The sequence below is a fragment of the Lutra lutra genome, chromosome 16 (assembly GCF_902655055.1).
Source record: "Lutra lutra chromosome 16, mLutLut1.2, whole genome shotgun sequence".
NCBI lineage: Eukaryota > Metazoa > Chordata > Mammalia > Carnivora > Mustelidae > Lutra > Lutra lutra.
The window spans coordinates 37,836,282-37,859,022 of NC_062293.1; the positions used below are offsets into that span (position 1 = coordinate 37,836,282).

General features: G+C 42.9%; 1 protein-coding gene across 2 annotated transcripts in view; it reads right to left on the reverse strand.

The window, feature by feature from the left end:
- Positions 1–22,741, reverse strand: part of AP2B1 (adaptor related protein complex 2 subunit beta 1) — a 129,351-nt gene that overhangs the window by 4,934 nt on the left and 101,676 nt on the right. For both annotated transcript variants that reach the window (XM_047705939.1, XM_047705938.1), the window contains 3 exons: positions 9,748–9,832; positions 8,710–8,796; positions 2,583–2,737 (listed from right to left, as the gene is read on the reverse strand). In XM_047705939.1, the coding sequence (XP_047561895.1) occupies positions 2,583–2,737; positions 8,710–8,796; positions 9,748–9,832 (327 nt within the window). The remainder of the gene's footprint in view (positions 1–2,582; positions 2,738–8,709; positions 8,797–9,747; positions 9,833–22,741) is intronic.

Here is a 22,741-nt window from a genome sequence, read left to right on the forward strand (position 1 = left end):
GAAGGAATGTCCGTGGTGCTGGAACGGCTCTATGTCCTGCCAGTGGTGGTGGTTATCTAAGTCTACACACATATGATAAGACTGCACAGGGCTGTACGCTCCCCGACTGCCACCATCAGCAACAACAAATAGTAATGTAGGACTTGGAAATATCTGAGTAGGGTCTATAGTTTAGCTAATACTGTTGTACCAACATCAATCCCCTGTTTGAAAATGTACTATGGGGGTGCTTGGCTGGCTCAGCTGGTACAGCATGCAGCGCTCGATCTCCAGGTCGTGAGTTAGAGCCCCATGTTGGGCATGGAGCCTGCTTAAAAAATAGAAGAAAAAAGAAAATGTACTACGGGTGTGTAAGATGTTATCAATGGGGAAAACTGAGTGAAAGATACATGGGAACTTGGAACCATTTAAAAATTTTTTTTGCGGGTCTCCTATTATTTCAAAATAAAAAGTTAAAAATTTTAAACAGGCACAGCTTGTTAAGCATCTGGCTTCGGGTCAGGTTATGACCCCGGGTTCTGGGATGAAGTCCCACATCGGGCTCCCTGCTCGGCAGGAAGCCTGCTTCTCCCTCTCCCACTGCCCCTGCTAGTGTTCCCTCTCTCACCGTGTCTCTCCTCTGTCAAATAGATAAATAAAATCTTTAAAAGAAAAAAAAAATTTAACCAAATTATATTTAAGACAGTGACATTAAGAGGTCCTTCTCAAAATTCTCATTATCCTTACAATGAATACCATAGGAAAGGTCAAGAGATAGCCTGAATTCTAAGCACAACACACCTACCAACAAACTACATGATCTTGAACAAGTTGCTAATCGTTCCTTTTTTTAATTTTAATTTTTAAAATTATTTATTTATTTTTAAAAGATTGTATTTATTTGACAGAGAGAGATCACAGGTAGACAGAGAGGCAGGCAGAGAGAGAGAGGGAAAAGCAGGCTCCTTGCTGAGCAGAGAGCCGGAGGCGGGGCTCGATCCCACGACCCTGAAATTATGACTGGAGCCGAAGGCAGAAGCTTAACCCACTGAGCCACCCAGGTGCCCCCCCGCTTTTTTAAAGAGAGCAGGAGAGAGGGTGGTTAGAGGGAGAGGGAGAGAATCTTAAGTAGACTCCAAGCCCAGCAGCATGGAGCCAAACATGGAGCTTGATCTCAAAAGCCTGAGATCATAACATGAGCTGAAAGTAAGAGTCAGATGCCTGAACTAACTGAGCCACCCGGGTGCTCCAAGTCGTTAATCATTCTCAACTTTGGTTTCCTCATCTGCAAACTAGGAGTAATCATGCTTCTTTAACTTAGCTGAGATGAAAGACTGTATACAATAAAATGGATGATAAAACAAAACACACACACACACACACACACACACACACACTCTCTCTCTCTCTCTCTCTCTCTCTCTCTCTCTGAGCACATTTCTAAGGAAGAAAATGGGAGTTATTTTACAAAACCTTGATTTTATAGTAAAGACCTGCCCTTCCAAGAACAGCACAGAAGGGCTTTTTCCTTTCTTAGGGAACTCAAAGTAAATGATGGGGATTTTCTTTCCAAAAAAGACAAGATTGCTGGAGGACAAGGTGGGTGGGAGGAGTGTCTACTTCATGGAGGAAGCCTGAAGTTCCCCACTCACAAAAATCTAGCCTGACAGGACCAAGCACGTGTGCGCACACGCGCACACACACACACACACTTTCCCAGCTACTTCAAGGGAGGGAACTAGTGGGGAAAACACCAAGAATTCTCAGTTCTGGGTGGTACTATTCCCTTGATGAATGCTAATGAAAACAGACTTGGGTGTTAAAATTAAGGAATGCGGTCACAGGCTTTTCTTAGCTAAATGGCTAACATGCCCCCTTAGTCTCCTGTTCAGCCATTCAATACTGAACGGTATTCTCTTCTGTCCCTTCCTTCAAAACAGCCTACAGAAGCTTCAAAGATAACCAAAGAAGAAGATATTGTCCCGTCTCAAGGGCTTTTGTTTTACAACAGGCAATGACAGGCAGCATCCTACTGGGATATCACACTTCACAACAGCAAACACATGTCCGATGCCTGCAGTGTAGTCTTTGTTGTTCAAGGCAATCGTTCCTGCTCTAAAAATATTGCCAGATTTAAATTTTGGTCCAGTATGGTCCTAAAGGAGTTTTCCCAACTACAGTCCCCTTGTCGTCTTCCAAAGGTGTGCCCCAGTTTTGCCTCACCTTTCTCAGCAGGGCCTTTGGGGCATACAATGCGGCTAAAAAAAAGGTTCATGTGTCTAGGGCTCTGACAGCCTTAGATCATGAACTCTAAAGCAGGAAAGAAGGCCTTTTGGAAATGAGCTATGGAGACAGCCCTCTGAGCAGCTTGTTAGAGCACCATATGCACAGAAATGCTAGGTGAGTACTGCGAGTCACTCAGCGAACACCAGGGGAAGTTCGCAGCACTCCTTAGAGAAGGTCACCGGGGACTTCTTTATTAACTGCTTGTTTTGGCTATCTGGGGTCTGAAGCACCTCTTCCAGGTCTTTCCACCAGGCTAGAAAAAATGAAAGGGGTCTGACCTCCCTCCTCGAACCCATCTACCTCGAGAAAGGACTTACCGTATAATTTGGGTTTCCTGGCTGGATACGTAGCTCAGCCAAAATCCAAATACCATTAGTGAGCTTCAGGGATTGGTACAGCATGTCCTGCCCTTCCACATTCCTCTTGGCAATAGTATAAACATTGTTGTTTTGCAATTTGCTGGAAACAGTGTCTAGAAACAGAGATTAAAAATTCCACACCTTCAGTTAAAATATCAAACAAATGTGGTTTCCTGACATCCATATGAGCCACGTGCACACAGTCTCCCGAGACGTGCCGACGTGTAGGCGCACGCGCACATTTCAGACAGCCCTGCTCCCACAACAGCACAGGGTGAGGAAGAGGCTCTTGAGGCGCCTAACAGATTCCAGGACAGAAAACAGAGGAAGGTGCAACTAGACACAAGTATAAACGTTACCTGTGGAGATTATGGTGGGTCAGCAGAGTGGGTAATTTTAAACTAGGCACTAGACAGATAAAAATGCTCCGAAGGGGACAAAGAGAGCAATGGGTGTATGTGTGGTGCCACAGGGACTAGTGTGTAGGTGTTCGTTTCCAGAACCCCGATCCCAGAGCTACAGGGATACACAGACTGGTGCTCAAATCCACACTCACTCCCCAAGTCGCTGGTACTTCACCGTGAGCCACTCTGGCCTCAACTGCCAGGATCAGAAAAGGGCACAGAGTGGCAGAAATCCTGCAAGTCAAATTTATTAACCTGAATGCTTAAGAATTTTTTTTTTTAAGCAGGTAAATCATTTTTTAAGCCTGTAGGGAATATCATGCCTCCAAATGAATAAAGAAAAAGTCTCAACCAAAGATGACTGCCACCAAGCTCTATATACCCTAAGCTGGGGCTGCTAGTCACAGCAGAAGCCTTTGGAGTCACCAACCCAGGGTGACAACAGGTTGGTGTTTGGGCTCCTCCTTGTGACTACCACATCAAAGAGACATGAAAGTCTGGAATGAAAGGTCATTTCACTCTCCTTGTTCTCTCACTGCTAAGAGGAGAGATGCCAAAGCATCAGAGAAAGAAACGTAGAGAATAGAGATGGCAAACACTGCTTCTTTTTTGATAGCTTAGAATGTTCATTTCTGATGAGAATTCTAAATTTCTCATGCTGACTTCAGTAATTCTCCGCATAAAAATCCGTCCTATTCTGGTGCGCTCTCCGGGAAAAGGATGCAGTGATGGCCTCAATGCTCTCCAAGAGCAGCAGCTCTCTGAGCACAGGGATCCTGGAGTTTCTCATCACTGTGCTTCCCCCGGGTACCAGGGACACAGTGGGCACTTGCCACTGATACCTGTGAAGAAGCCTCCGATTCCAGGGCTGGAGATGCCAAGATCGATGTACTGCCACAGGCACCGGAAGCCACCTGCAGTTCTTGCTCTCCTGTCTTTTTCCCACATTCAAACCAACGACAGCTCAGGGAGGAGGCACGAGGGCCCAGTCACTAAACACCTGTACCACATTTACTTGTCACTTGACTCTTGGCCTTTTTCCTCCAAGGTTTTCACCAACACCAAGCAGAACAGCTATAGCTTAAGAACCAGCTATCTTTGAGGAGCTAAAAAGTCCACCTCAGGGTCGTTATATGCAATACTGTTGGAGGAGGGGGCCTCCATGTGCTTTTTAATCACCTTCTCAGGGGTCAGGTAGTTCTGCCACCTTGGTTCCCATAATGAAGGGCTCTTGCCGCTTAGACTGAGTTGCTAGGCAATGCCACCAGCTGGAGTTTGTGAATGCGTTCTGATAGGACTGTCTTGTTTTAAGCCATGGGGGCTTGTTTTAAGTTGTAAAAGCCACTCCTAAATTTCAAGGCTCCTGCCCATTTCCGAAGAAGCAGGACACACAAAGGAGCCTTTCTTTACCGAAGAGCTGCCTTGTTGCACAGGCGTAGACACATTCTAGACCGTGTACATAGTAAAGCCCAGGTTCCTACAGACTTCTCATCATTTCACCAGTTATGGAAGAGAGGATAGGCGAAGAAATGGAAGCACACAAACACATTCAGCCTTCCAAAATTAGAAAACAGGTTAAATAGTCAGGGAGAATAAACAAGTTGAATGAAGATAAACTTTAATACATTTAGGAAATATTCTGGCCAGAGACCTGGCTCTGCTCCTACTGAATGGCTATATACGATTTCTACCAGAAGACTAAATGAAGGAAGGGCTCTAGGTGTGAGTCAACTTTATAAATCTTAGACATCAGGTTTGAGCTTGAGGATGTAGAAATGAAAGAGTAGTCAGACTATGCTAAATGTTCTTGTTAAGAATAATGATGGGAACCAGATGTAAGGAGGCTTCCTAGCCATGCTGGATACACTTTTTTTTTAAGTTTATTTACTTATTTTTAGTAATCTCTGCATCCAATGTGGGGACTGAACTCTCGACCCTGAGATGAAGAATCATATGCCCTTCTGACTGAGATAGCCAAGGGCCTCTTGACTGGGATACACTTCTTGACAAGATATAGTTTTTCCCAGGAGTTCAGGGAAATCATATGTAATCTCACCACTGTTGTGAGAATCTGAGAATGAGGAGGAAATGTAAAGACATGGAGATGTGCCCCAAAGGAGAGAGTAAGAAAAGATGTCAAATAGGTTTATATTTGCTTCCAGATGTGATTTCTTCCGGTTCATTTGTCTTCTTTCCCAAAGCTGGATCTTTGAGTTTGGTGCCTAAACTCTGAGGAGGTGTGGATGTGATCTTCATCTTCCTACTTTAGCTAAGGTCACACTTCTTCCAGAAGCAACAGGAGGGAGGATGGTACTCGTATTAGAGAATGGAAAGGGGATATTTGCACTCGGGGCCAACCAAGTCCAAAACTACCATGACTGTTAAAAACAACACTATTTACTGCTTGAGCAACCAAACTATCTATTCTGGCCAGCGAAGCATTTCATTTATGAAATCTTCCACAGGATAGGATTAAAGCAAAACAGAGAAACAGAACTCACCCCTACCTAAGTCCCCACACTAGAAGAAAGATGTGTCCCTTACCATAGTGCCTAACTAGTGCTTATAGACACAATATGCCCCGGAGTTTTTTAGAATAAACAATTAAAAAAAAAAAAAAAAAGAACAGGTTTGTAGACTGCTTGCCAGAAAGATTCCTTTCTAGAGCTGCAACTAGTTCTTGTGCAGTTAAGATAGTGGTCCCAGACATATGCTAACCCCAAATGTAGCTATCATGGTAGGCTGCAAAACAGATTCATGCAGAACTCAACACCAATAGAGATGACAAGGCTAGGAAGCAGGGCGGCCCATTCGTTAGTGCCTTCAAGATTTAAAATTTTCTAGTATTTACACAACTAGTGGTCCCACAAGTACCCCATATCATACATACCTTTCTATTCAGATCTGATTAATTATTAAGGCTTGGAAAGAGGGTTTCTTATTTCTTCTCTAGAAAGAAATCGAAGAGCAAAAGTAAAGGCAGAAGGCTAGGTTGGTAAAGTCCTTAAAGCCTGTGACTTCGTACAGCCCCCAAAGTGTTAGTTCCATCTGTCAAATGTCTACTCTGGCACAGAAAAGCTATTTAAAGTGTTGGTGCTACTGTGATTAGGGCAGATCAGCTGGAAAGAATGGTATTTTTAGCTCCCAGCTAGACCCAGGGTGTTGAATCAGAAGGCACTAAACCTGGAAACGTACTGTTAATAGAGCCCTCAGGACTGGAAGGAAATATAAAGGCCAGGCCACTCCAGACCTTGGGATGGATGCAGAGGAAAAGCTAGAAAGATCAGTTGTAGGAAGTGGTCCTGCAAGATTAGCCGTGACTTTGTGTGGGAAAATGATGGCTTTGGGCTCCCAGAGAAAACAAAAATGGCCCTTCTACTCCATGTGTGGTGTGGCCATAAAGTGGTGTGTCACTGAGAAACCGATTTGCTGGTATTTGGAGCACCCAAGGCAGTGAGGCACTGGCAGGAAGCCAAGGCAGAGCTGATCAAAACTGAGTTTGCTCTAAGAAACTGTGCCAGGCTACAGCAGAGGACACAGCCCCACTGGGAGAAAGGCCAGACACCTCCTCTTTGGCAGGATCATAAATGTACACCGAGGTGCCACAAGGGTTCAGAACTCCAATCTGGAAGGAGGGGGATCTTTTCTATTATTTTGGCAGGCCAGACTAAAACCGTCAAACCTGTCATCCAAGCTTTTTTTTTTTTTTTTCTTTTTGAAAAAGCATTTCCCTTTCAAATCTTCTTTCCAATTGTCCTGTGCCTTTTTTTTTGTTCTTTGTAGGCCAGTGTTTTCCAGATCATGCTCAAGGGAACATTGGTGTTGGGGCGGCTGGCTGGCTCAGTCAGTGAAGTGTGTGACTTTTGATCTCGGGGTTGTGAGTCTGAGCCCCACATTGGGTGCAGATTACTTAAAAAGAAAACCTTAAAAAAAAAAAAAAAGGAACACTGGTGTTCTACAAGATATTAAAAATAAGCATTTTGTGGTTTTAAATTCCACGGTCCATAAACTTAGTTCACAATGAGTTAAACAGATTTCCTCAAGGGCGGACTCCTCAGCTTTCGTGTGTGCTCACCTGCAAAGGCAACTTCCAGCAGAAGCCGTCACACGCTGCATTTCTCAGCTGCCACTGACACAAACCCCCTTCTATTCTTTGGGAGAGAAGTGTTCCCAGGAGAGCAATACATGAAACACTGCCATAGGACCAGCTACCACAGGAGTGACTATAATGAAGGGTCTCTTCCAAACCGGGTACGGCAGCTGCCTTTCTAACAGGATCCCCTCTGGTTCTCACCGGGAGCCACTTTGGATCTGCATCTGACAGCTTCCTGCAGCACAGCTTTTGACCTCGGAAGGCTACCCAAGCTCCTCCACTCATGACATGAGGTTTGTGGTAACTGACCATGAGCCTCAGAGAGGGCAGATAACACTGTCACCTACCTAGAATATGGCAACAAAAGCAGCTCAGTTTGAGTATGATTTTTTAGTGAAAATGCAGCAAAAATGTAGGTTTTGTTTAATAAACATACATATACAACCGTCGGGGTGAGAAACCTAGACCAAGAAATGTTAGGAAGAAGGCAGATGTGTGGTGTTCCTGAAGAGAATCAACTTAGTAGTTATTCCAATGGAAATTATAGAAGACTGTCTCCTCAGACACCTAGCCAAGGGCTCAGGAGAAGCCCCATAAGAGAAGATTTGTCTGAACACAGAGGATGAATACATTGCAGAGCCCCAAACGATGACAGTTAAAAAGAAAAGTTTGGAATGAGAGGACCGTGAGTTTCTCCCCCTTCTCTGTAGTCCCATATTGCCTCTTCCTCCCAGTGTTATGCTCTAAAGACACTGGGACGGCAGCACGCCAAAAACCCCACACGAGAAACACCAACACACAAGGAGGAAATCAATAAAAGAGAAGGTACTGACTAAGCACCAAGGCTCATTTTCATTCAAACTCAGAAGGTTGTACACTAGTCTCAAAAAAGAGTGACTGGGACCAAGGCAGGACAATGTGGAGCTCAGGGCCCTTGGATTCCTGAGGAAACTTCGTGAAACAAGCCCTATCACTATCAAGCTCTAGGGACTGATAGCTACTATTTCTCCTCTTGGGTTACAGCTTTGATGTTCTATTACAGTAATAAAATGAACTACAGAAGGGTCTGGGGCTTTTTAATGATGACTAAAGAGGTTAGTATTATCCTATGAAAGTTGATCAAGGCAAGTTAAAGAAAAAAAAAGCTAATTTAATCAACTATGATGTATTTTTTGTTTAGTCACAAACACAAGATTCTACCTAAGGATCTTAGAGAGTTCCCTTTCTTCCAATACCACAGGCTGATAGAGGAGAGAGTCCTTTTAATTCCTGGGAGGGTTTACACCCTCAACTGGCGCTTCAGCCACCGGAGGCTCCCCAGAGGGCACAGCGCACACGTACACGACTAACACCGGTCTGACTACTGAAGAACTCGGTGGATGGACCCATCCTAGTTTGTTTCTGAATCTGTCAGCTTGGAAGTAATCTAGCACCTACATCAAAACACCTCAAGCTTTTAAAGAGAAGTTTACAGGTCAAATATCTACCATACACCCACCAGAAATAGGCAGATGTGGAAAAAGAGGTAAGTAAAGACAAAATTTTCAAATATCTAGTAAGATGCACATGAAATTCAGTCATTACTCACCAGCATTTAAATGACATTCCTTAATCTGAAACTGAAGTTCATTTTCATTAGGAATATCCTTCCATGTGGCAAGGAAGACCTGGCGCTCTGTATGGGGAAACAGAGGGAAAGGAAGGGTGTGCACAGTCTGTCGATATTCTGATTTCTGGCACCTTACACCATTTCTCTTTTGGAGTGCTGGCTCTTACAATACATCCAGGAGCGGCCTGGAACTGGAGCCAATTCTCAGCCATGCAGAGGTGCTACATTCCACATCAAGTATTCTCGTATAGGCAGCAGTAAGATACACCAAAAGAAGCTCACATCTAGGGTTTAGTCTTGGCTCTACTGTTTTCCTATGTCATGCCTTTGGGTAAGTCTTCTGATCTTTCTGATCCTTAATTTCATCATATGTAATTACATCTGTCCTGCCTACCCAAAGAGCCACTGTAAGAGTCAGATCAATTCAGTACCAATACAATTCATATGTACCAGTATAAGCAGTTTTATTAGCTGGCAGTTTCATAAGTAAGAGAAGAGAGAAACATCAATAACCACATGGGGTGTACTGATGTTTATTACAGATTACTGAATTCTTATTTTGAGACAGTAAGAACTTAGTACAGGGCTGGCTAAGTGCTCAATTTGCATGTATTATCTCATCCAGCTTTTACAATAACAATTTCTGCTTTGCAAACTTGGAAACGGAGACTCAGAAAAGCTAAGCACCTTGTCACAATCACACAGCGAATACACAGCCAAGGTGAGATTTAAATCCATATCTCCTTGTCACCAAACCACTGACTCCGTGCTGGTGTGACTGGATTATTCAGGTAACTAGCAGTGTGATACAGAGACCAACAGCAAGGCAAGATCAACTGTGACTCATGAGAATCCATATGATCAGCAAGTATTAGACCTTTAGCCTTAACCCCACTCCTCCCCACCCCCGCCTTTTTAAAAATCTCAAAAGAACTTGTACTTCTGGGTTATGCTCTGCCTGACATTCAGAGGAAGGGCAATGGTATATTTGGCAGAAGGACAGGAGAACGTGCTTACCCATTTTGCCATCTTCTACAAAAAGCACATTGAGTGGGATGAGGCAGCTGAAGTAAAAGACATCAATATTGTTTTTCACAGCCACCTGCCAGGAAAGTAATGAGGGAAAATTAGGACATCACAGGAAGCCAGGTAGGAGGGAAAGGGCAGTATGTGTCTGGAAATATATCACTCTATTTCTTTCCTCTCTCAGACAGTTCAGGACTCCCCAGACCAAGACCTACCAGCCCATACGCTGCAAAGCACATCCTTACTCATTCTACTGTTGGAGCACTGTGAGAACCTGCAACTCCACCTCTTTCTAGGAGGAGCCCCCAGAGGGAGAAACTGAAGACACAAGTTCTGCATCAAGAATAACCCCCTGAGGGGCGCCTGGGTGGCTCAGTGGGTTAAAGCCTCTGCCTTCGGCTCAGGTCATGATCCCAGCCACATCGGGCTCTCTGCTTGGCGGGGAGCTTGGTCCCCCCTCTCTCTCTCTGCCTGCCTCTCTGCCTACTTGTGATCTCTGTCAAACAAACAAACAAAATCTTAAAAAAAAAAAAAAGAATAACCCACTGAGTTATTGTTTGTTTCTACAGTTATTAATAGAAGCTCCTGTTACCACTTACTATTAATGATATTACTTTTTTATTTTTTTAAAGATTTTATTTATTTATTTGACAGACAGAGAGAGGTAGCAAGTAGGCAGAGAGAGAGGGGGAAGCAGGCTCCTTGCTGGAGCAGAGAGCCGGATGCAGGGCTCGATCCCAGGACCCTGAGATCATGACCTGAGCTGAAGGCAGAGGCTTTAACCCACTGAGCCACCCTGGTGCCCTCTTTTATAAGATCTTATTTTTCAAGTCCTACAGTTGGAAAAAGCTTGCTGGGTCAACCACTGTTAAATCTGATGACTAGAAGAAGGAAAGGTGCAAGCGAAGAAATGCAACCTCTCCTCACAAGATGCAGTTCTGACTTAGGTAGGCTGTGATTCTACGCCAGCCCTTTCAGCTCAGAACATGCTGTTTGCAGTTCTAAAAAGCTACACTAAGTACTTTTATTTAGGGGTGACACTGAGTGGTGAATATACCCAGAGACAGGCAGGTTCACTGCAACAGATTACAAAAACCACAGACTGTACGAAGGGAGAGGAGGAGGAGGAGGCGAACTGCTCTAAACCACCACTTCCCACTGGTTTCTGTCACTAATGACTCTCCCATCTATGGTCTTGGCACCACTGGAAAACATTTCTCTGGGCAAGTTCTATAATCAGTAACTGTCTATTTCTCTTTTATTTTGTTCTAAGCAAATAAAGTAAAAAACTGCTATCCCACTGCCCCTTCAGGGCCAATGGCTACACTTCAACAGCATATCTAGCTTTTTACCAAAACTTTGGCTATCGGATCCAAATATCCTTTTTTAAAGTCCTTCCAGTTCTTTTGTGTTTATTATCAACTCATCTCCCCCAGCTTCAATAGTACCTTTATTTCCTCTTCATAATGTGCTTATGTCTACTTGACACCATCTTTCTCTTTTCTCTCCCACAAGAACCCATCAAATTACTTTCTTTGTAACTTATGCTTTTCAATTACCGGTCCACTAGGAGTTTCTGACCTATGTTCCATAATCTGATGCCCAGACGGCAGGATTCTCAAAAAGCTTCAGTCTGGTAAATATAAGCAGAGTAACTAACCGCAGGAAAGAGGTCCTCAAACACCCTTTTAGATGTACTAGAGCACAACTCAGAAAGATTTATATCAGTTGTGGGCTGCTGGGAAAGAGGTATTTTCTAATTCATCTGGTACTCAGCAATGAGAGAACTGTTACTTCAGATACGGGCACCAAGAAGATCTTGAGGTAGTGCCAGGCTCTGCAAAGGTTATTCAGAAGAGAAAACTGGATGGTATAGGTGACCCTGTCTGGGTTATAGAAAGGTCTTATGTGAAATGCAAGTGATTATTGTTACTATTATCTTTGAATAAAAAGCAGTCCTATTTCATAATGTGCCAGTCATTCAAACGTTCATTAAGGTTTACTATGTCCCAAGCATTTGAGATACAATGAAGAATACAGAAAATATAATCTTTGTCCTCCGGGGGATTATATTACCGATTTTTTTTTTTTTTTAAGATTTTATTTGAGAGAGTGAGCAAGAGAAGGAAAAACAGACTCCCCACGGAGCAGGGAGCCTGCCATGAGGCTCAATCCCAGGACCCTGGGATCATGATGCCAAAAGCTAACTCTTAACCGAATGAGCCACCCAGGCGCCCCCCATATTAGTGGTTCTTAATCAAAGACATATTAGAATCACCTGGAGAGATTTTTCAAAACTGATGCCAGGGCTTCATCCCACATAAATAACGATCTAAATCTGGGACCTGGTGTGTGCATTTTGGAAAAAGTCCCTAGGAAGATCAACCAGATAAGCAATTAATTTAGAACAATGTGAGCTAAGAAGTCAGGATAGGCTTGTAAATATCTTGTTCTTCTGAGGGAATCCTTCTTCTAAATGGAGGTCTTTAACAACAGAAATGACATGGAAAGCTTTTCTAGGTCAGTAGTACTAAATCATTCTGTCTCGCGACCCTTTTGACAAATAGAAGTCATGGACCCTCTTCCTGAAAAACGTTTCAGACAACGTTTGACACACAATCGGGGGTTTCAGGACATCCTGAAGACTATCCCTGGACTTCTGCTCTAGAATAATTGTGAGAAGCTGGGACACCCAAATCAGAGGCAGCAGACTCGTGGGTTTGTGGCCTGGGAACCAGACCAGACCACCTGATTTCAAATTCTGACCCTGGCATGCTTACTAGCTGTGTGACTTTGGGCAAGCAGTACCCAGCTCAGGGTCCTGTCTGCACATGGAGACAATGGCACGGAACACATGGGCTGCTAGGAAAAGAGTGGGTTAATATCTGCAACGAAGCACCAAGAATGGTGCCTGGCTTACAGTAAGTAATAGAACAAGTGTCTGTGAAAAAAAATTCCCTCTTTTATCTCTTTTACCTATTTATTCAGAATTTTTCATAATAGAAGATAACCATAGTAGGCATAAGTGAAATCTTCCATGTGCTCAAACACAGTACTACTGCTATGCTAAAAAGGGACCAGACGAGAGGGGAAAAAAATAGGCTTATTAGCAAGCTCTTGGCCTAATGATTCTTCTTGCTACTGTGTCCTTCATAAAATATCTCTTTACAGGGTCAATAGCACAGGTCACTCTGGGGGAGGCAGTTCCCTTCTTTTACAATAGCTTTTCAACCTCTGCATTTTGCAGCTCTCAAAGTTTTACTCTTGGCTAGAACTCCATTCACTCAAGAATATATGGTTCTCTTGGATCCACCTCTCCAGCCTAGTTCTTTAATGTCAACCATATCAAAATTACTGCTTGTTCCCGCAGACACTGAAACTCACAGCTCTGTGCCTCCTCAGTTGTTCTTTCTGTTTAATATATTCTCCTGAAGCTTCAGCTGTCTGAAAAACACCTATTTAATGTTAAGATTCAGTTCAAGCTTAAGATTTCTCAGGAAAACTCTAATCCCTCCCCCATAGCACCCCGTGCATACACCTCTAGCACAAGATAAAATCACTGTTTGTTTCCATCTGCCTCACTCACAATATAATGAACTCTGAGTTGCAGGGGCTCTCACTTTCACTGGCATCCTAATAGCTTAAGAAATATTTGTTGCATGAAATTAAGGGGAAGATGTTGAGCAAATGGAACGAAACACTGGTTTCCCAACCCCTTTTCTACCTCTATTATCATCTGTATGCATAACATAATCCCATTAACATCTCTTATCAGCAAACTGTATTCAACAAGGCTGGGATGATAGATAAATGCTATTTTTATTTCAAATCGCTGAGCTAATATAAGATCTATATGCTAAGAATAACATAGGTAGTAAATCACAACTCAAATACTTGACTCTCCAAGGATGTGCCAATCACTCCTTAGGAGTTTAGGCCAAAAAGAATCATGGGAAAAACACAGTTATGAAGCCAGTTCGATTCCAATCTGGACGGCAGCTCCTCTCAAAAAGAACCTTAAAGAGTATAATACTGATTGCTCCAGAGTTTTCTTATTTTGAAATTCGCCATCCCAATAGGTACAAAATAGAAAGACATAATCCAGACAAGCTGGAGAACTATTTCCCGAGAGCTTTAAAATCAATGCCTAACTTGCCTATGGGAAATCAATGAAGACATATATATACCAACTGCCTTAGTATCTTCACCTGGATAGCTAGTATCTCAAAATGAACATGTCCCAAACCAATTTCTTGATCTCCCCTCCCATCCCTAAAGAGAACCTCCTGCTGTCTTTCCAAACACAGTAAACAGAATACCACAGAGCCTTCTAATAGTGCCCCTGCTTCTGCACCTGCCTCCTCCACTCTCAGTAACACTTAGCTTCCCCAGTCTATTCTCAACACAGCAGCCAGAGGGATCCTAAAATGTGGGTCAGCTCACAAATACCTCTCTGCGCAAACCTCCAATGACTTTCCGTCTCACTCAGAATAAAAACCAAAGTTACAATTGCCTATAATCTGATGCCTATTACCTCTCTGATGTTATGTGCTGTGACTGTCTCCCTGCTAGCTCCATGTCAGCCACAGGGGCCTGCTGTTCTCCCCTGCACGTATCAGGTACTCTGCGACCTCGTGGTTTGTGCATTGGAATTCTCTCCCTCTTCAGAAATCTGCATGCCTCATTCCTGGCTTCCTTTAGGTCTTTGCTTAATCAACTATTATCGTTCCACACAGGTCTTCCATGACCAGCGTGTTTATAAAATCATACCACCCAATCTCTAACCCCAGGACTGTCTATCCAAGTCTCTGGTTTCTCTTACCTCCACTGCCCTCATCTGACATACTATTTTACTTATTCCCCTGTTTATAGCCTCTCCCGGTACCCCAGCCCCCAGCAGAATATAAATGCTATGAGAGAGGGGGTTTTTGTCTCTTGTTCACTACTGTATTCTCAGTTTTTAGAACAGTGACTGGTACAGAGTACTCAATAAGAATGCTAATTGGAAAATATACTACTCAGAGTATCTGAAAACCACTGAGGTTTAGACAACATATAAACTTGGTCTCAAGTTTCCAAAAGGACAGTACTTCAAGTTTTTTCTAGTGTACTTCCCTTAACAGAAGAGGAAAGTATGGATGTCTGTACTGGGGTGGAAGTAGCAGGAAGGGTCAGGGTTGGGGGTATGGGGGTATAATATGAAGTAGCCCATCATAAGAACAAAATTTCTTTGAAGTTCCATGCTATTCCATAATGCATCTGTATGTTTTAATATGAAAATGTGTTTATCCCCTTACCACAGTAAAACTGATGCTCCAGGAAAAATGTGCCACATGCACTCCTCGCTTCAAGTACCTCCTAGCACTGTGTTTAAAATTGTGGATCATGACCAAGTGATGCTTCTTAAAATTAATACAGTGGGGAGCGCCTGGGTGTGCCCAGGCTGAGTGGCTCAGTTGTTAAGCATCTGCCTTCGGCTCAGGTCACGATCCCAGGGTCCTCAGATTGAGCCCCGCATTGGGCTCCCCGCTCAGCGGGAAGCCTGCTTCTCCCTCTCCCACTCCCTCTCCTTATGCTCCCTCTCTTGCTGTGTCTCTGCCAAATAAATAAATAAAAATCTTAAAAAAAATTAATACAGTGGGTTGAAACTGGCATAAAATAAACTGGCATAAAATAGAGGAGCACCCAGGTGGCACAGTCGGTTAAGCCTCGACTCTTGATTTTCGCTCATGTTGTGATCTCAGGGTTATGAGATTGAACCCTGTGTCAGGCTCTGTGCTCAGTGGGGATTCTGCTCAAGAGTCTCTCTCTCTCTCTCTCAAAATAAATAAATAAATCTTCAAAAAAATAAAATAGAATGGAAAATATCACGGTGCATCTCATTAAGAGTTAAGAGATGTTTCCCAAAACTGTTTCAGTTTTATGTGTTGTGTGTATGTGTATGTGTGTACTGTGTAAAACACATTTCTTCCTGTAAGTTTCCATCAAGAAAGTATAAAAGCCATAATATATACCCTGTTAAGGGCAAGCAGTGAGGAAATGGATTCAATGGGCAAAGGAACAGAATGCAAACCTCAGCTTCTGCTCGGAGGATGCCTAAAGAAGATCACAGATGGTACCAAAGGGCAGATGACCTAATCCTCTAGTCCTCTGCTCTGTCACAAGCAACATGTGGCCACAACAATATGAACCTGCCTGTCAGGGACATCAATGGGAGGAGCAAACAGAAATGATTATGGGGCACTCAGAAAACACAAGAGTAGGCTATAAACGCTTAATAATAATAATGATTTTTAAAAGTTACTTTCCGTGGCTGCTGGGGAAAGTGCAGCCTGTCAGTGTTAGCCTGTAACCACCAATTAGTTTCCCTCCATAGTATAGGAAGCCCGCTGCAGTAGCTACAGCCTCTTTATGGTGCACAGCTGGAGACGAACAGGCAAAATTAATATTCTAACCTTGTTCCAGTGTACTCAAAAGTACTATAAAAAGGTACGAGATGAACTCAGTCTGAACTCTGGTAAATGCGGCCTCTCAGCAGAGATAACCTCAGGAGGCACTACCACAGGAAAAACCCAGGCAAGTGGCACACAGCTCACCTCTGAGAATGTATCATCTACTCTTCCATGACGTCACTTGTGACCTTTCCAAGTCTCTGAAGAATTTTTTTTTTTTCTTTCATTCCTCCTCTCCATTTAGCTTTTGGAAAGATTATTTGCAGGCTGGTCCAAGCTAGGACCAGGCAGTGACGCCAACCATCACCAGTTCTCTGAGGAATGATGATTCCGATGTGTTTTAAGCACCACACCACCTAGTCCACAGATCCTGGGGGACTGGCTCTGAGTGAAGGTTTTTAACGACACACAACTGAGTGATGCATGTCATCTGGAACTCCAGCAGAAGTAGCTCTTTCTGTTAGCTGCTAGAGTTACTAGCTATAGTTCTGCATTCCTGGTCAATGCCAAAAAAGTATCTACCATCTTTAGTATAAATATGGTGTTCCATTTCAAACCCCACTAATAAATCAAGAATTCTCAGAAATTGGAAGTTTAAAGGAGAAAAGAAACTGCAGTGAAAAATACAGCAGAAATAATCACAAGATCCACCACAGAAAGTGTCACTTTACCTTCCTTCTGATGCTAATTCAACTTGAACTTGAAGAGCATCTTTCTTTAGTTTACTTCCAAGATGGAGATTCAAACAAGAACCCTCTGGCTCTGTATTCTTTCTTTCTGTATTCTTTCCAACAAATAACATGGGATTACCTGGCCGCTGAGCAGCCCTCCAACAGTAACAACCTGGTGCCGGTTGTAGATAAAAGCCACACTTGTTTACTCTCAAAAGGTTAGGACTTCTCTCACTGTTAAGAGCATGTGGACAGGGAACTCCTTACAGGTGAAATGTGACAGGTTCCCCATCTCCTGCTAAAAGCAGTGGCCCCATGTCTCTAATCTCCTCTTGGAAACAACATGCATTCCAGCATTTGAAGGTTCCGTGTTCAAATAGCACTTAGAGGGGAAAGGAAAGCTCTGAACAGACCTCCAGGTGAGCTCTTAAACTGTAGCATATATAATTATGGGCCTTTAGAACAGTAGTGAGATCCTAAGAGCCAACCTCTCTTAGTAGGCCCAGTTTCGAAAGGAGGTAGAAAGAAACCAAAACAATAAGGCTCCTTCCATGGTCCCTACCCTGTCAGGAGATCTGCTTCATCTCAATGTCAAAAACTCCCAAGAGTTTACACCACGAATTAGAATGAATTAGAATGCAGGCCAACTGAAATCTCCAGAACACCAAAGAAAAGATGGAAGACTATAAAGTGGTATGGATAGATGGTGGCTTAAAAGACTCCTGGATTAAACTGTCAGAAGCTTCTCAAGAGGTCATCAGAACGATGACTGTCCGCCAAATACCCAAGGCACTGCACCAGCGCCACAGCTACTGGAATCAAACTGTGTAATGCAAAAAAAAAAAAAAAAAAGGGGGTGCCTGAGTGGCTCAGTTGGTTAAGCAACTGCCTTCGGCTCAGGTCATGATCCTGGAGTCCTGGGATCGAGTCCCACATCAGACTCCCTGCTCAGCGGGGAGTCTGCTTCCCCTGCTGATCTCTCTCCTCTCATGCTCTCTCTCTCTCTCTCTCTCTCCCAAATAAATAAATAAAATCATTAAAAAAAAAAAACAAAACTGTGTAATGCTTTTGAAAATTAAACCAGACCCTCAAGTACTGCTTTAAAAAAGAAACCCATCTCCTTCAAAACCATTTGGAAATAAGGTGGATAGGTCACAATGTTCACACAAGATGACCCGTATGGCGGGCAGAAAAAGCAGCCCACCTGTGGCAGTCACTCAAGCTATAGGCCCCGCAGGTAGGCCGAAAGCACAAGGCCAGCTTTGTGACAGCTCAGGCTGGCATGGATTTCAGCCCAGAAGGGTCTAGACCCTTTTTCTCCTTATTTCTGAATTCATAAACAATCATACCCATTCCTACCAAAGTACACTTTTCTGATAACAAGGGCAAAAATTCTGGAACTGGGAAGTACTAGACCATTAACTTTATTTTATTATTTATTTTTTTAAGGGTGCTCTTTCCCTTTAAAGGCAAAAGTTAGTTTTGAGTATTTGAAAAGATTGTTTTCTAGCGAAGAATGGAATGAGATACAGTGATCTGCTGGCAAAAGACAATCTTTTTTGCTCTTCCTATTAAAATTTGTCTCCCTAAAGCTTTGTGTCTATCAGGATTGTGAAAAAAGCTTCTTTCTGGTCTCACAGTAAAAGGGAATTGTTCAGCTCTAATTCCTATCAAGCGTCCAAATGATTTTGGTTTTCTCTGAAGCTCTAAGACACTTACGGAACACCCTTCAGCTTCTAATTTACTCTGAAAATATCATCCAAAATAGTCTTAGGCAATTAGGATAGCAGTTTAATAAATAGTTGCATGGTGGCAATTTGTTTTATTTAAAGTGGCACACAGACATAGGTTAGCAACAGAAAAAGTTCTCCAAATATTAGAACAATAACATATTCTATTTTCCTAGTTATCTCCAATCTTGGAATTAGGATCCATTAATGTGCTGTGCTCTTACCCCTTCAAATACTGATGAGCAGAGTAAAGAAACAACAGACTCTAATGTTTGCTCTGCCCACTTTGAGAGAAAATGAATTTGAATTTGTAGTCCTCGGATTAAAATTGGGACTGAGGGGCACCTGGCCAGCTCTGTTGGTGAAGCATGTGACTCCTGATCTTAGGGTCATAAATTCGAGCCCCATGTTGGGTATAGAGATTACTCAAAATTAAAATCTTAAAAATAAAACAAAGGGGCACCTGGGTGGCTCAGTGGGTTAAGCCTCTGCCTTCAGCTCGGGTCATGATCTCAGGGTCCTGGGATCGAGCCCCACATCAGGCTCTCTGCTTCCTCCCCTCTCTCTCTGCCTACTTATGATCTCTATCTGTCAAATCAATAAATAAAATCTTTAAAAAAAAACAAAAAACAAAAAACTGGGCCTGGGGCCAGACCTACCCAGGTAAAAGGGTATTAAATCAGAGTCATGGGGTAGGCTATGAGGCCACTGAGCAACAACAGGCAGAGACAGAGACTGCGGATACTCTGCTTGCTAAGACAAGGAGATGGCCTTGCTGAGTTTGGTTCAAGAACCACATGCATCTGATATTTGTAAACACTCCCTTAAATGAAAACAAAAAGTTCATTCAACAGCAAATATTTATTAAGTATTCTGTGCTAGGCATTGTTATTGTTCCGGGCACTGGGAGATAATACCAGTGCACCAGAGAGTGCCCTTCTAGTTTGCATTCTAGTGGAAGAGGAGGTGGAGGTGATAATGAACAAGCACGTTAAGCAGTATTTAACAGGGATAAGTGCTCTGGGGAAAAGTAAGGGTAAGGGAGGGTCCAGAGTACTGGGAGCCCAGAGTGGAAGACTTGTTAAAAAGGTACTATTTTAGCAAAGGCCTGAAGGAGGTGAGTAAGCCATGTAGATATGCAGATTGGGAAAAGGAACATTCCAGATATGGGAAACAGCAAATTCAAAGGCCCAGCCGTGGCAGGTACCCTCTGAGGGTCAGCAAGGGAGCCAGTGTGGCCACAGTGGAGTAAGGAATGGTGGGTCAGATGCACTCAAAGAGGAAAGGCACAGCTAGATCACAAAGGGCCCTAGAGACTACTGCTGGGATTTTGGCTTTTCCAATTAGAAAAAAAAATCAAGTACAAGTTCTTTCAGATTGGCGGGATTCTAACAGGGCAGTGGTATAACAAAAATTAAGCAGTCATCATAACTCTCCTGCTTCCCTTCCTCTCTCTCTGCCTGCCTCTCTGCCTACTTGTGATCTCTGTCAAATAAAAAAATTTAAAAAAAATCTTAAAAAAAAAAAAAGAAGAACCATGCCTATGTGGACAGGGTCACTGTAGAGGGCAGCTAGTGCCTCATGAGGAACCTGGGTCAAGGGAAAAGAATGCTAAGATCCATTGCATCTGTTTTTGCTTTAGGTAGCTCCCACGTTTTTACAAAGTTTTAGATGTCACACAAAATAAATCAGAAACTTTTTTTTTTTAAAGATTTCTTATTTATTTATTTGTTAGAGAAAGAGAGAAAGAACACACAAGTAGGGGCGCAGCAGGCAGAGGGAGAAGCAGACTTCCCGCTCAGTAAGGAGCCCAATGTGGGACTCGATCCCAGGACTCTGGGATCATGACCTGAGCTGAACGCAGATGCTTAACTGACTGAGCCGCCAAGGAGTCCCAAAATAAGTCTGAAACTTAACAGCAAATGTAAATGTGATCTCTTCAGCCAATATAGAACCCACCTGCCATACTATCTTGACCAATCTGGTTACTATCCAGAAACCTCTACTGCAAACCCCAAATTCTCTCTTCTTCCAGCAGCATTTCCACAGGACTTTCAGCTTGCCTGACAATTCTGCAAACCCTACGGTCTTATCTTAAACAGGTTCTGCCAGGTCTATATAGGCTCTAAAGCTAAAGGCACCACTCTCTCTGTCTTTTCCTTGAGAGATCTGGCTGATGTGCCCCTGGTTGTGGCTGCCACCTCTTAGAGTACTACTTCCTGTGACACCACGAACTGTTTGCTACGTAGGGCTTACTGTTAAACCTAAAAATAAATTTAATACATACTGTACTGAATGATAAAGCAGTGAAGACAGGGCCAGTAAACTACCAATTAAACAGCGCCAGGGTGGCTCAGCTGGTTGAGCGGCTGCCTTCGGCTCAGGTCATGATCCTGGGCTTCCAGGATGGAGTCCTGCATCGGGCTCCCAGCGACTTAGGGAGTCTGCTTCTCCCTCTGACCTTCTCCTCTCTCATGCTCTCTCTCACTCATTCTCCCTCAAATAAATAAATAAAATCTTAAAAAACAAAACAAAATAAAAAATCTACCGGTTGAAGTTGACTAGATAATCCACACCCCCAGTCTGGTATGTTGTGAGACAGAAGACCCAATGGGTACTCAAAGACCTCAGTAATGAGAGAGAAGGAATATTACTCATTTTTAAATCCTAGGCTAAAAGTGATCTAGAATCTAAAGTAGATCCTAGGTAATCGACAGACAGTCTCAGATTAGTTAGCAGCAAATCATAAATTAAATGGGTTCACAGGTGTGCCAAAGCTCTGTTCCACTGTATTAATTGAACCTTAACATGGACAAAAGGAGGACATACAGGTTCCAAGATGCCTGGGCACACAGGCAGGCCCCCATGTGCAGAAGCCAGCTCCGAACAGCTTTACTAGATCAACAGATCAGACACAGAAGAGACAGATCGTTCTCAGGAGTATGAGCTATGGAATTGAGAAGTTCTGTGCTTTCAGCCTTCTGACTCCTTCAATGGCTCCTGGAAAGGATCACTGTTACCACACGAAGGACCACCATTTATACCCACACTTCTCAAAAATGATTAAATAATATTTTCCTTGGTTCAAACTGTAACTGATTCTAAGTACATTTACCAGTGTCTCTGTTTCTAACCACTTTTTCTACTTAAAATTAGAACAATAAAACTGACATCTATTTGCAGTGCACACAAAGAAATGTCCTTCCGTAAATTTAGGCCTTCCTGAAGTGGACTGAAAGGGAAAATGAATTCAGACTGAATATATTTTCATTTTAGGCCCACTTAACTGATTTCCAGGTGAACCCTGAACCTTGATTCAGAAAGAAACTTGTTCTATAAAACCACAAGCTGTAGAACAAGGATCTACACATAGAATCTAAAAGAAGACATATTTTAGTTCAATATAAATAGCTTTAACAGTTTTAAGATAAACGGACCATTTTGGGTAGTAAATCGTTAGTATTCATGCAGATGTTGAGATGCCATCACTGCTAATACAGGGTAAACTCGATCAGAAATAGGGCTTGGGGCTGGGTGGCTCAGTTGGTTAAGCGTTTGACTCTTGGCTTCAGCTCAGGTCATGATTTCAGGATTGTGAGCTAGAGCCCCTTGTTGGGTTCTGCCGCTCAGCACACTGAGATTCCTTCTCTCTCTCCCTTTCCCCTCTTGCTCTCTCTCTCAAATAAATGAATAAATCATTAAAAAAAAAAAAACAGAGCTTGAAAGTTTTATTTTCAAGGTCTATGGACCTCAATACCATGAAGCCTATGCATAACTCCTACATAAAAATTATGAATAAAGCAAATTCTTTTATCTCATTGAACATGATACTACAGCAAAATATGAGTGTTAATATGAATGAGGGCAGGCTATGGCTCTCAAGTGGGTCTCAATCCAGCTGAGAAAAACCCCAGTGAGCTCTCTTTAATTCCAACTTGTGATGTAATGTAAAGCTTTAACACTTTGCATAAAGATTATCAGCCATAATGAGAACACAGGGACTAGAAAGAGGTACCTGCTTTTTATTCAGAATTCAAAGTCCTCTACTGCATAAAGATCACACGGTTACATCTACTTCCCAATTATTTATCAAATCAAAACCACAAAATTGATTCCATTTTTTAAAAGATTT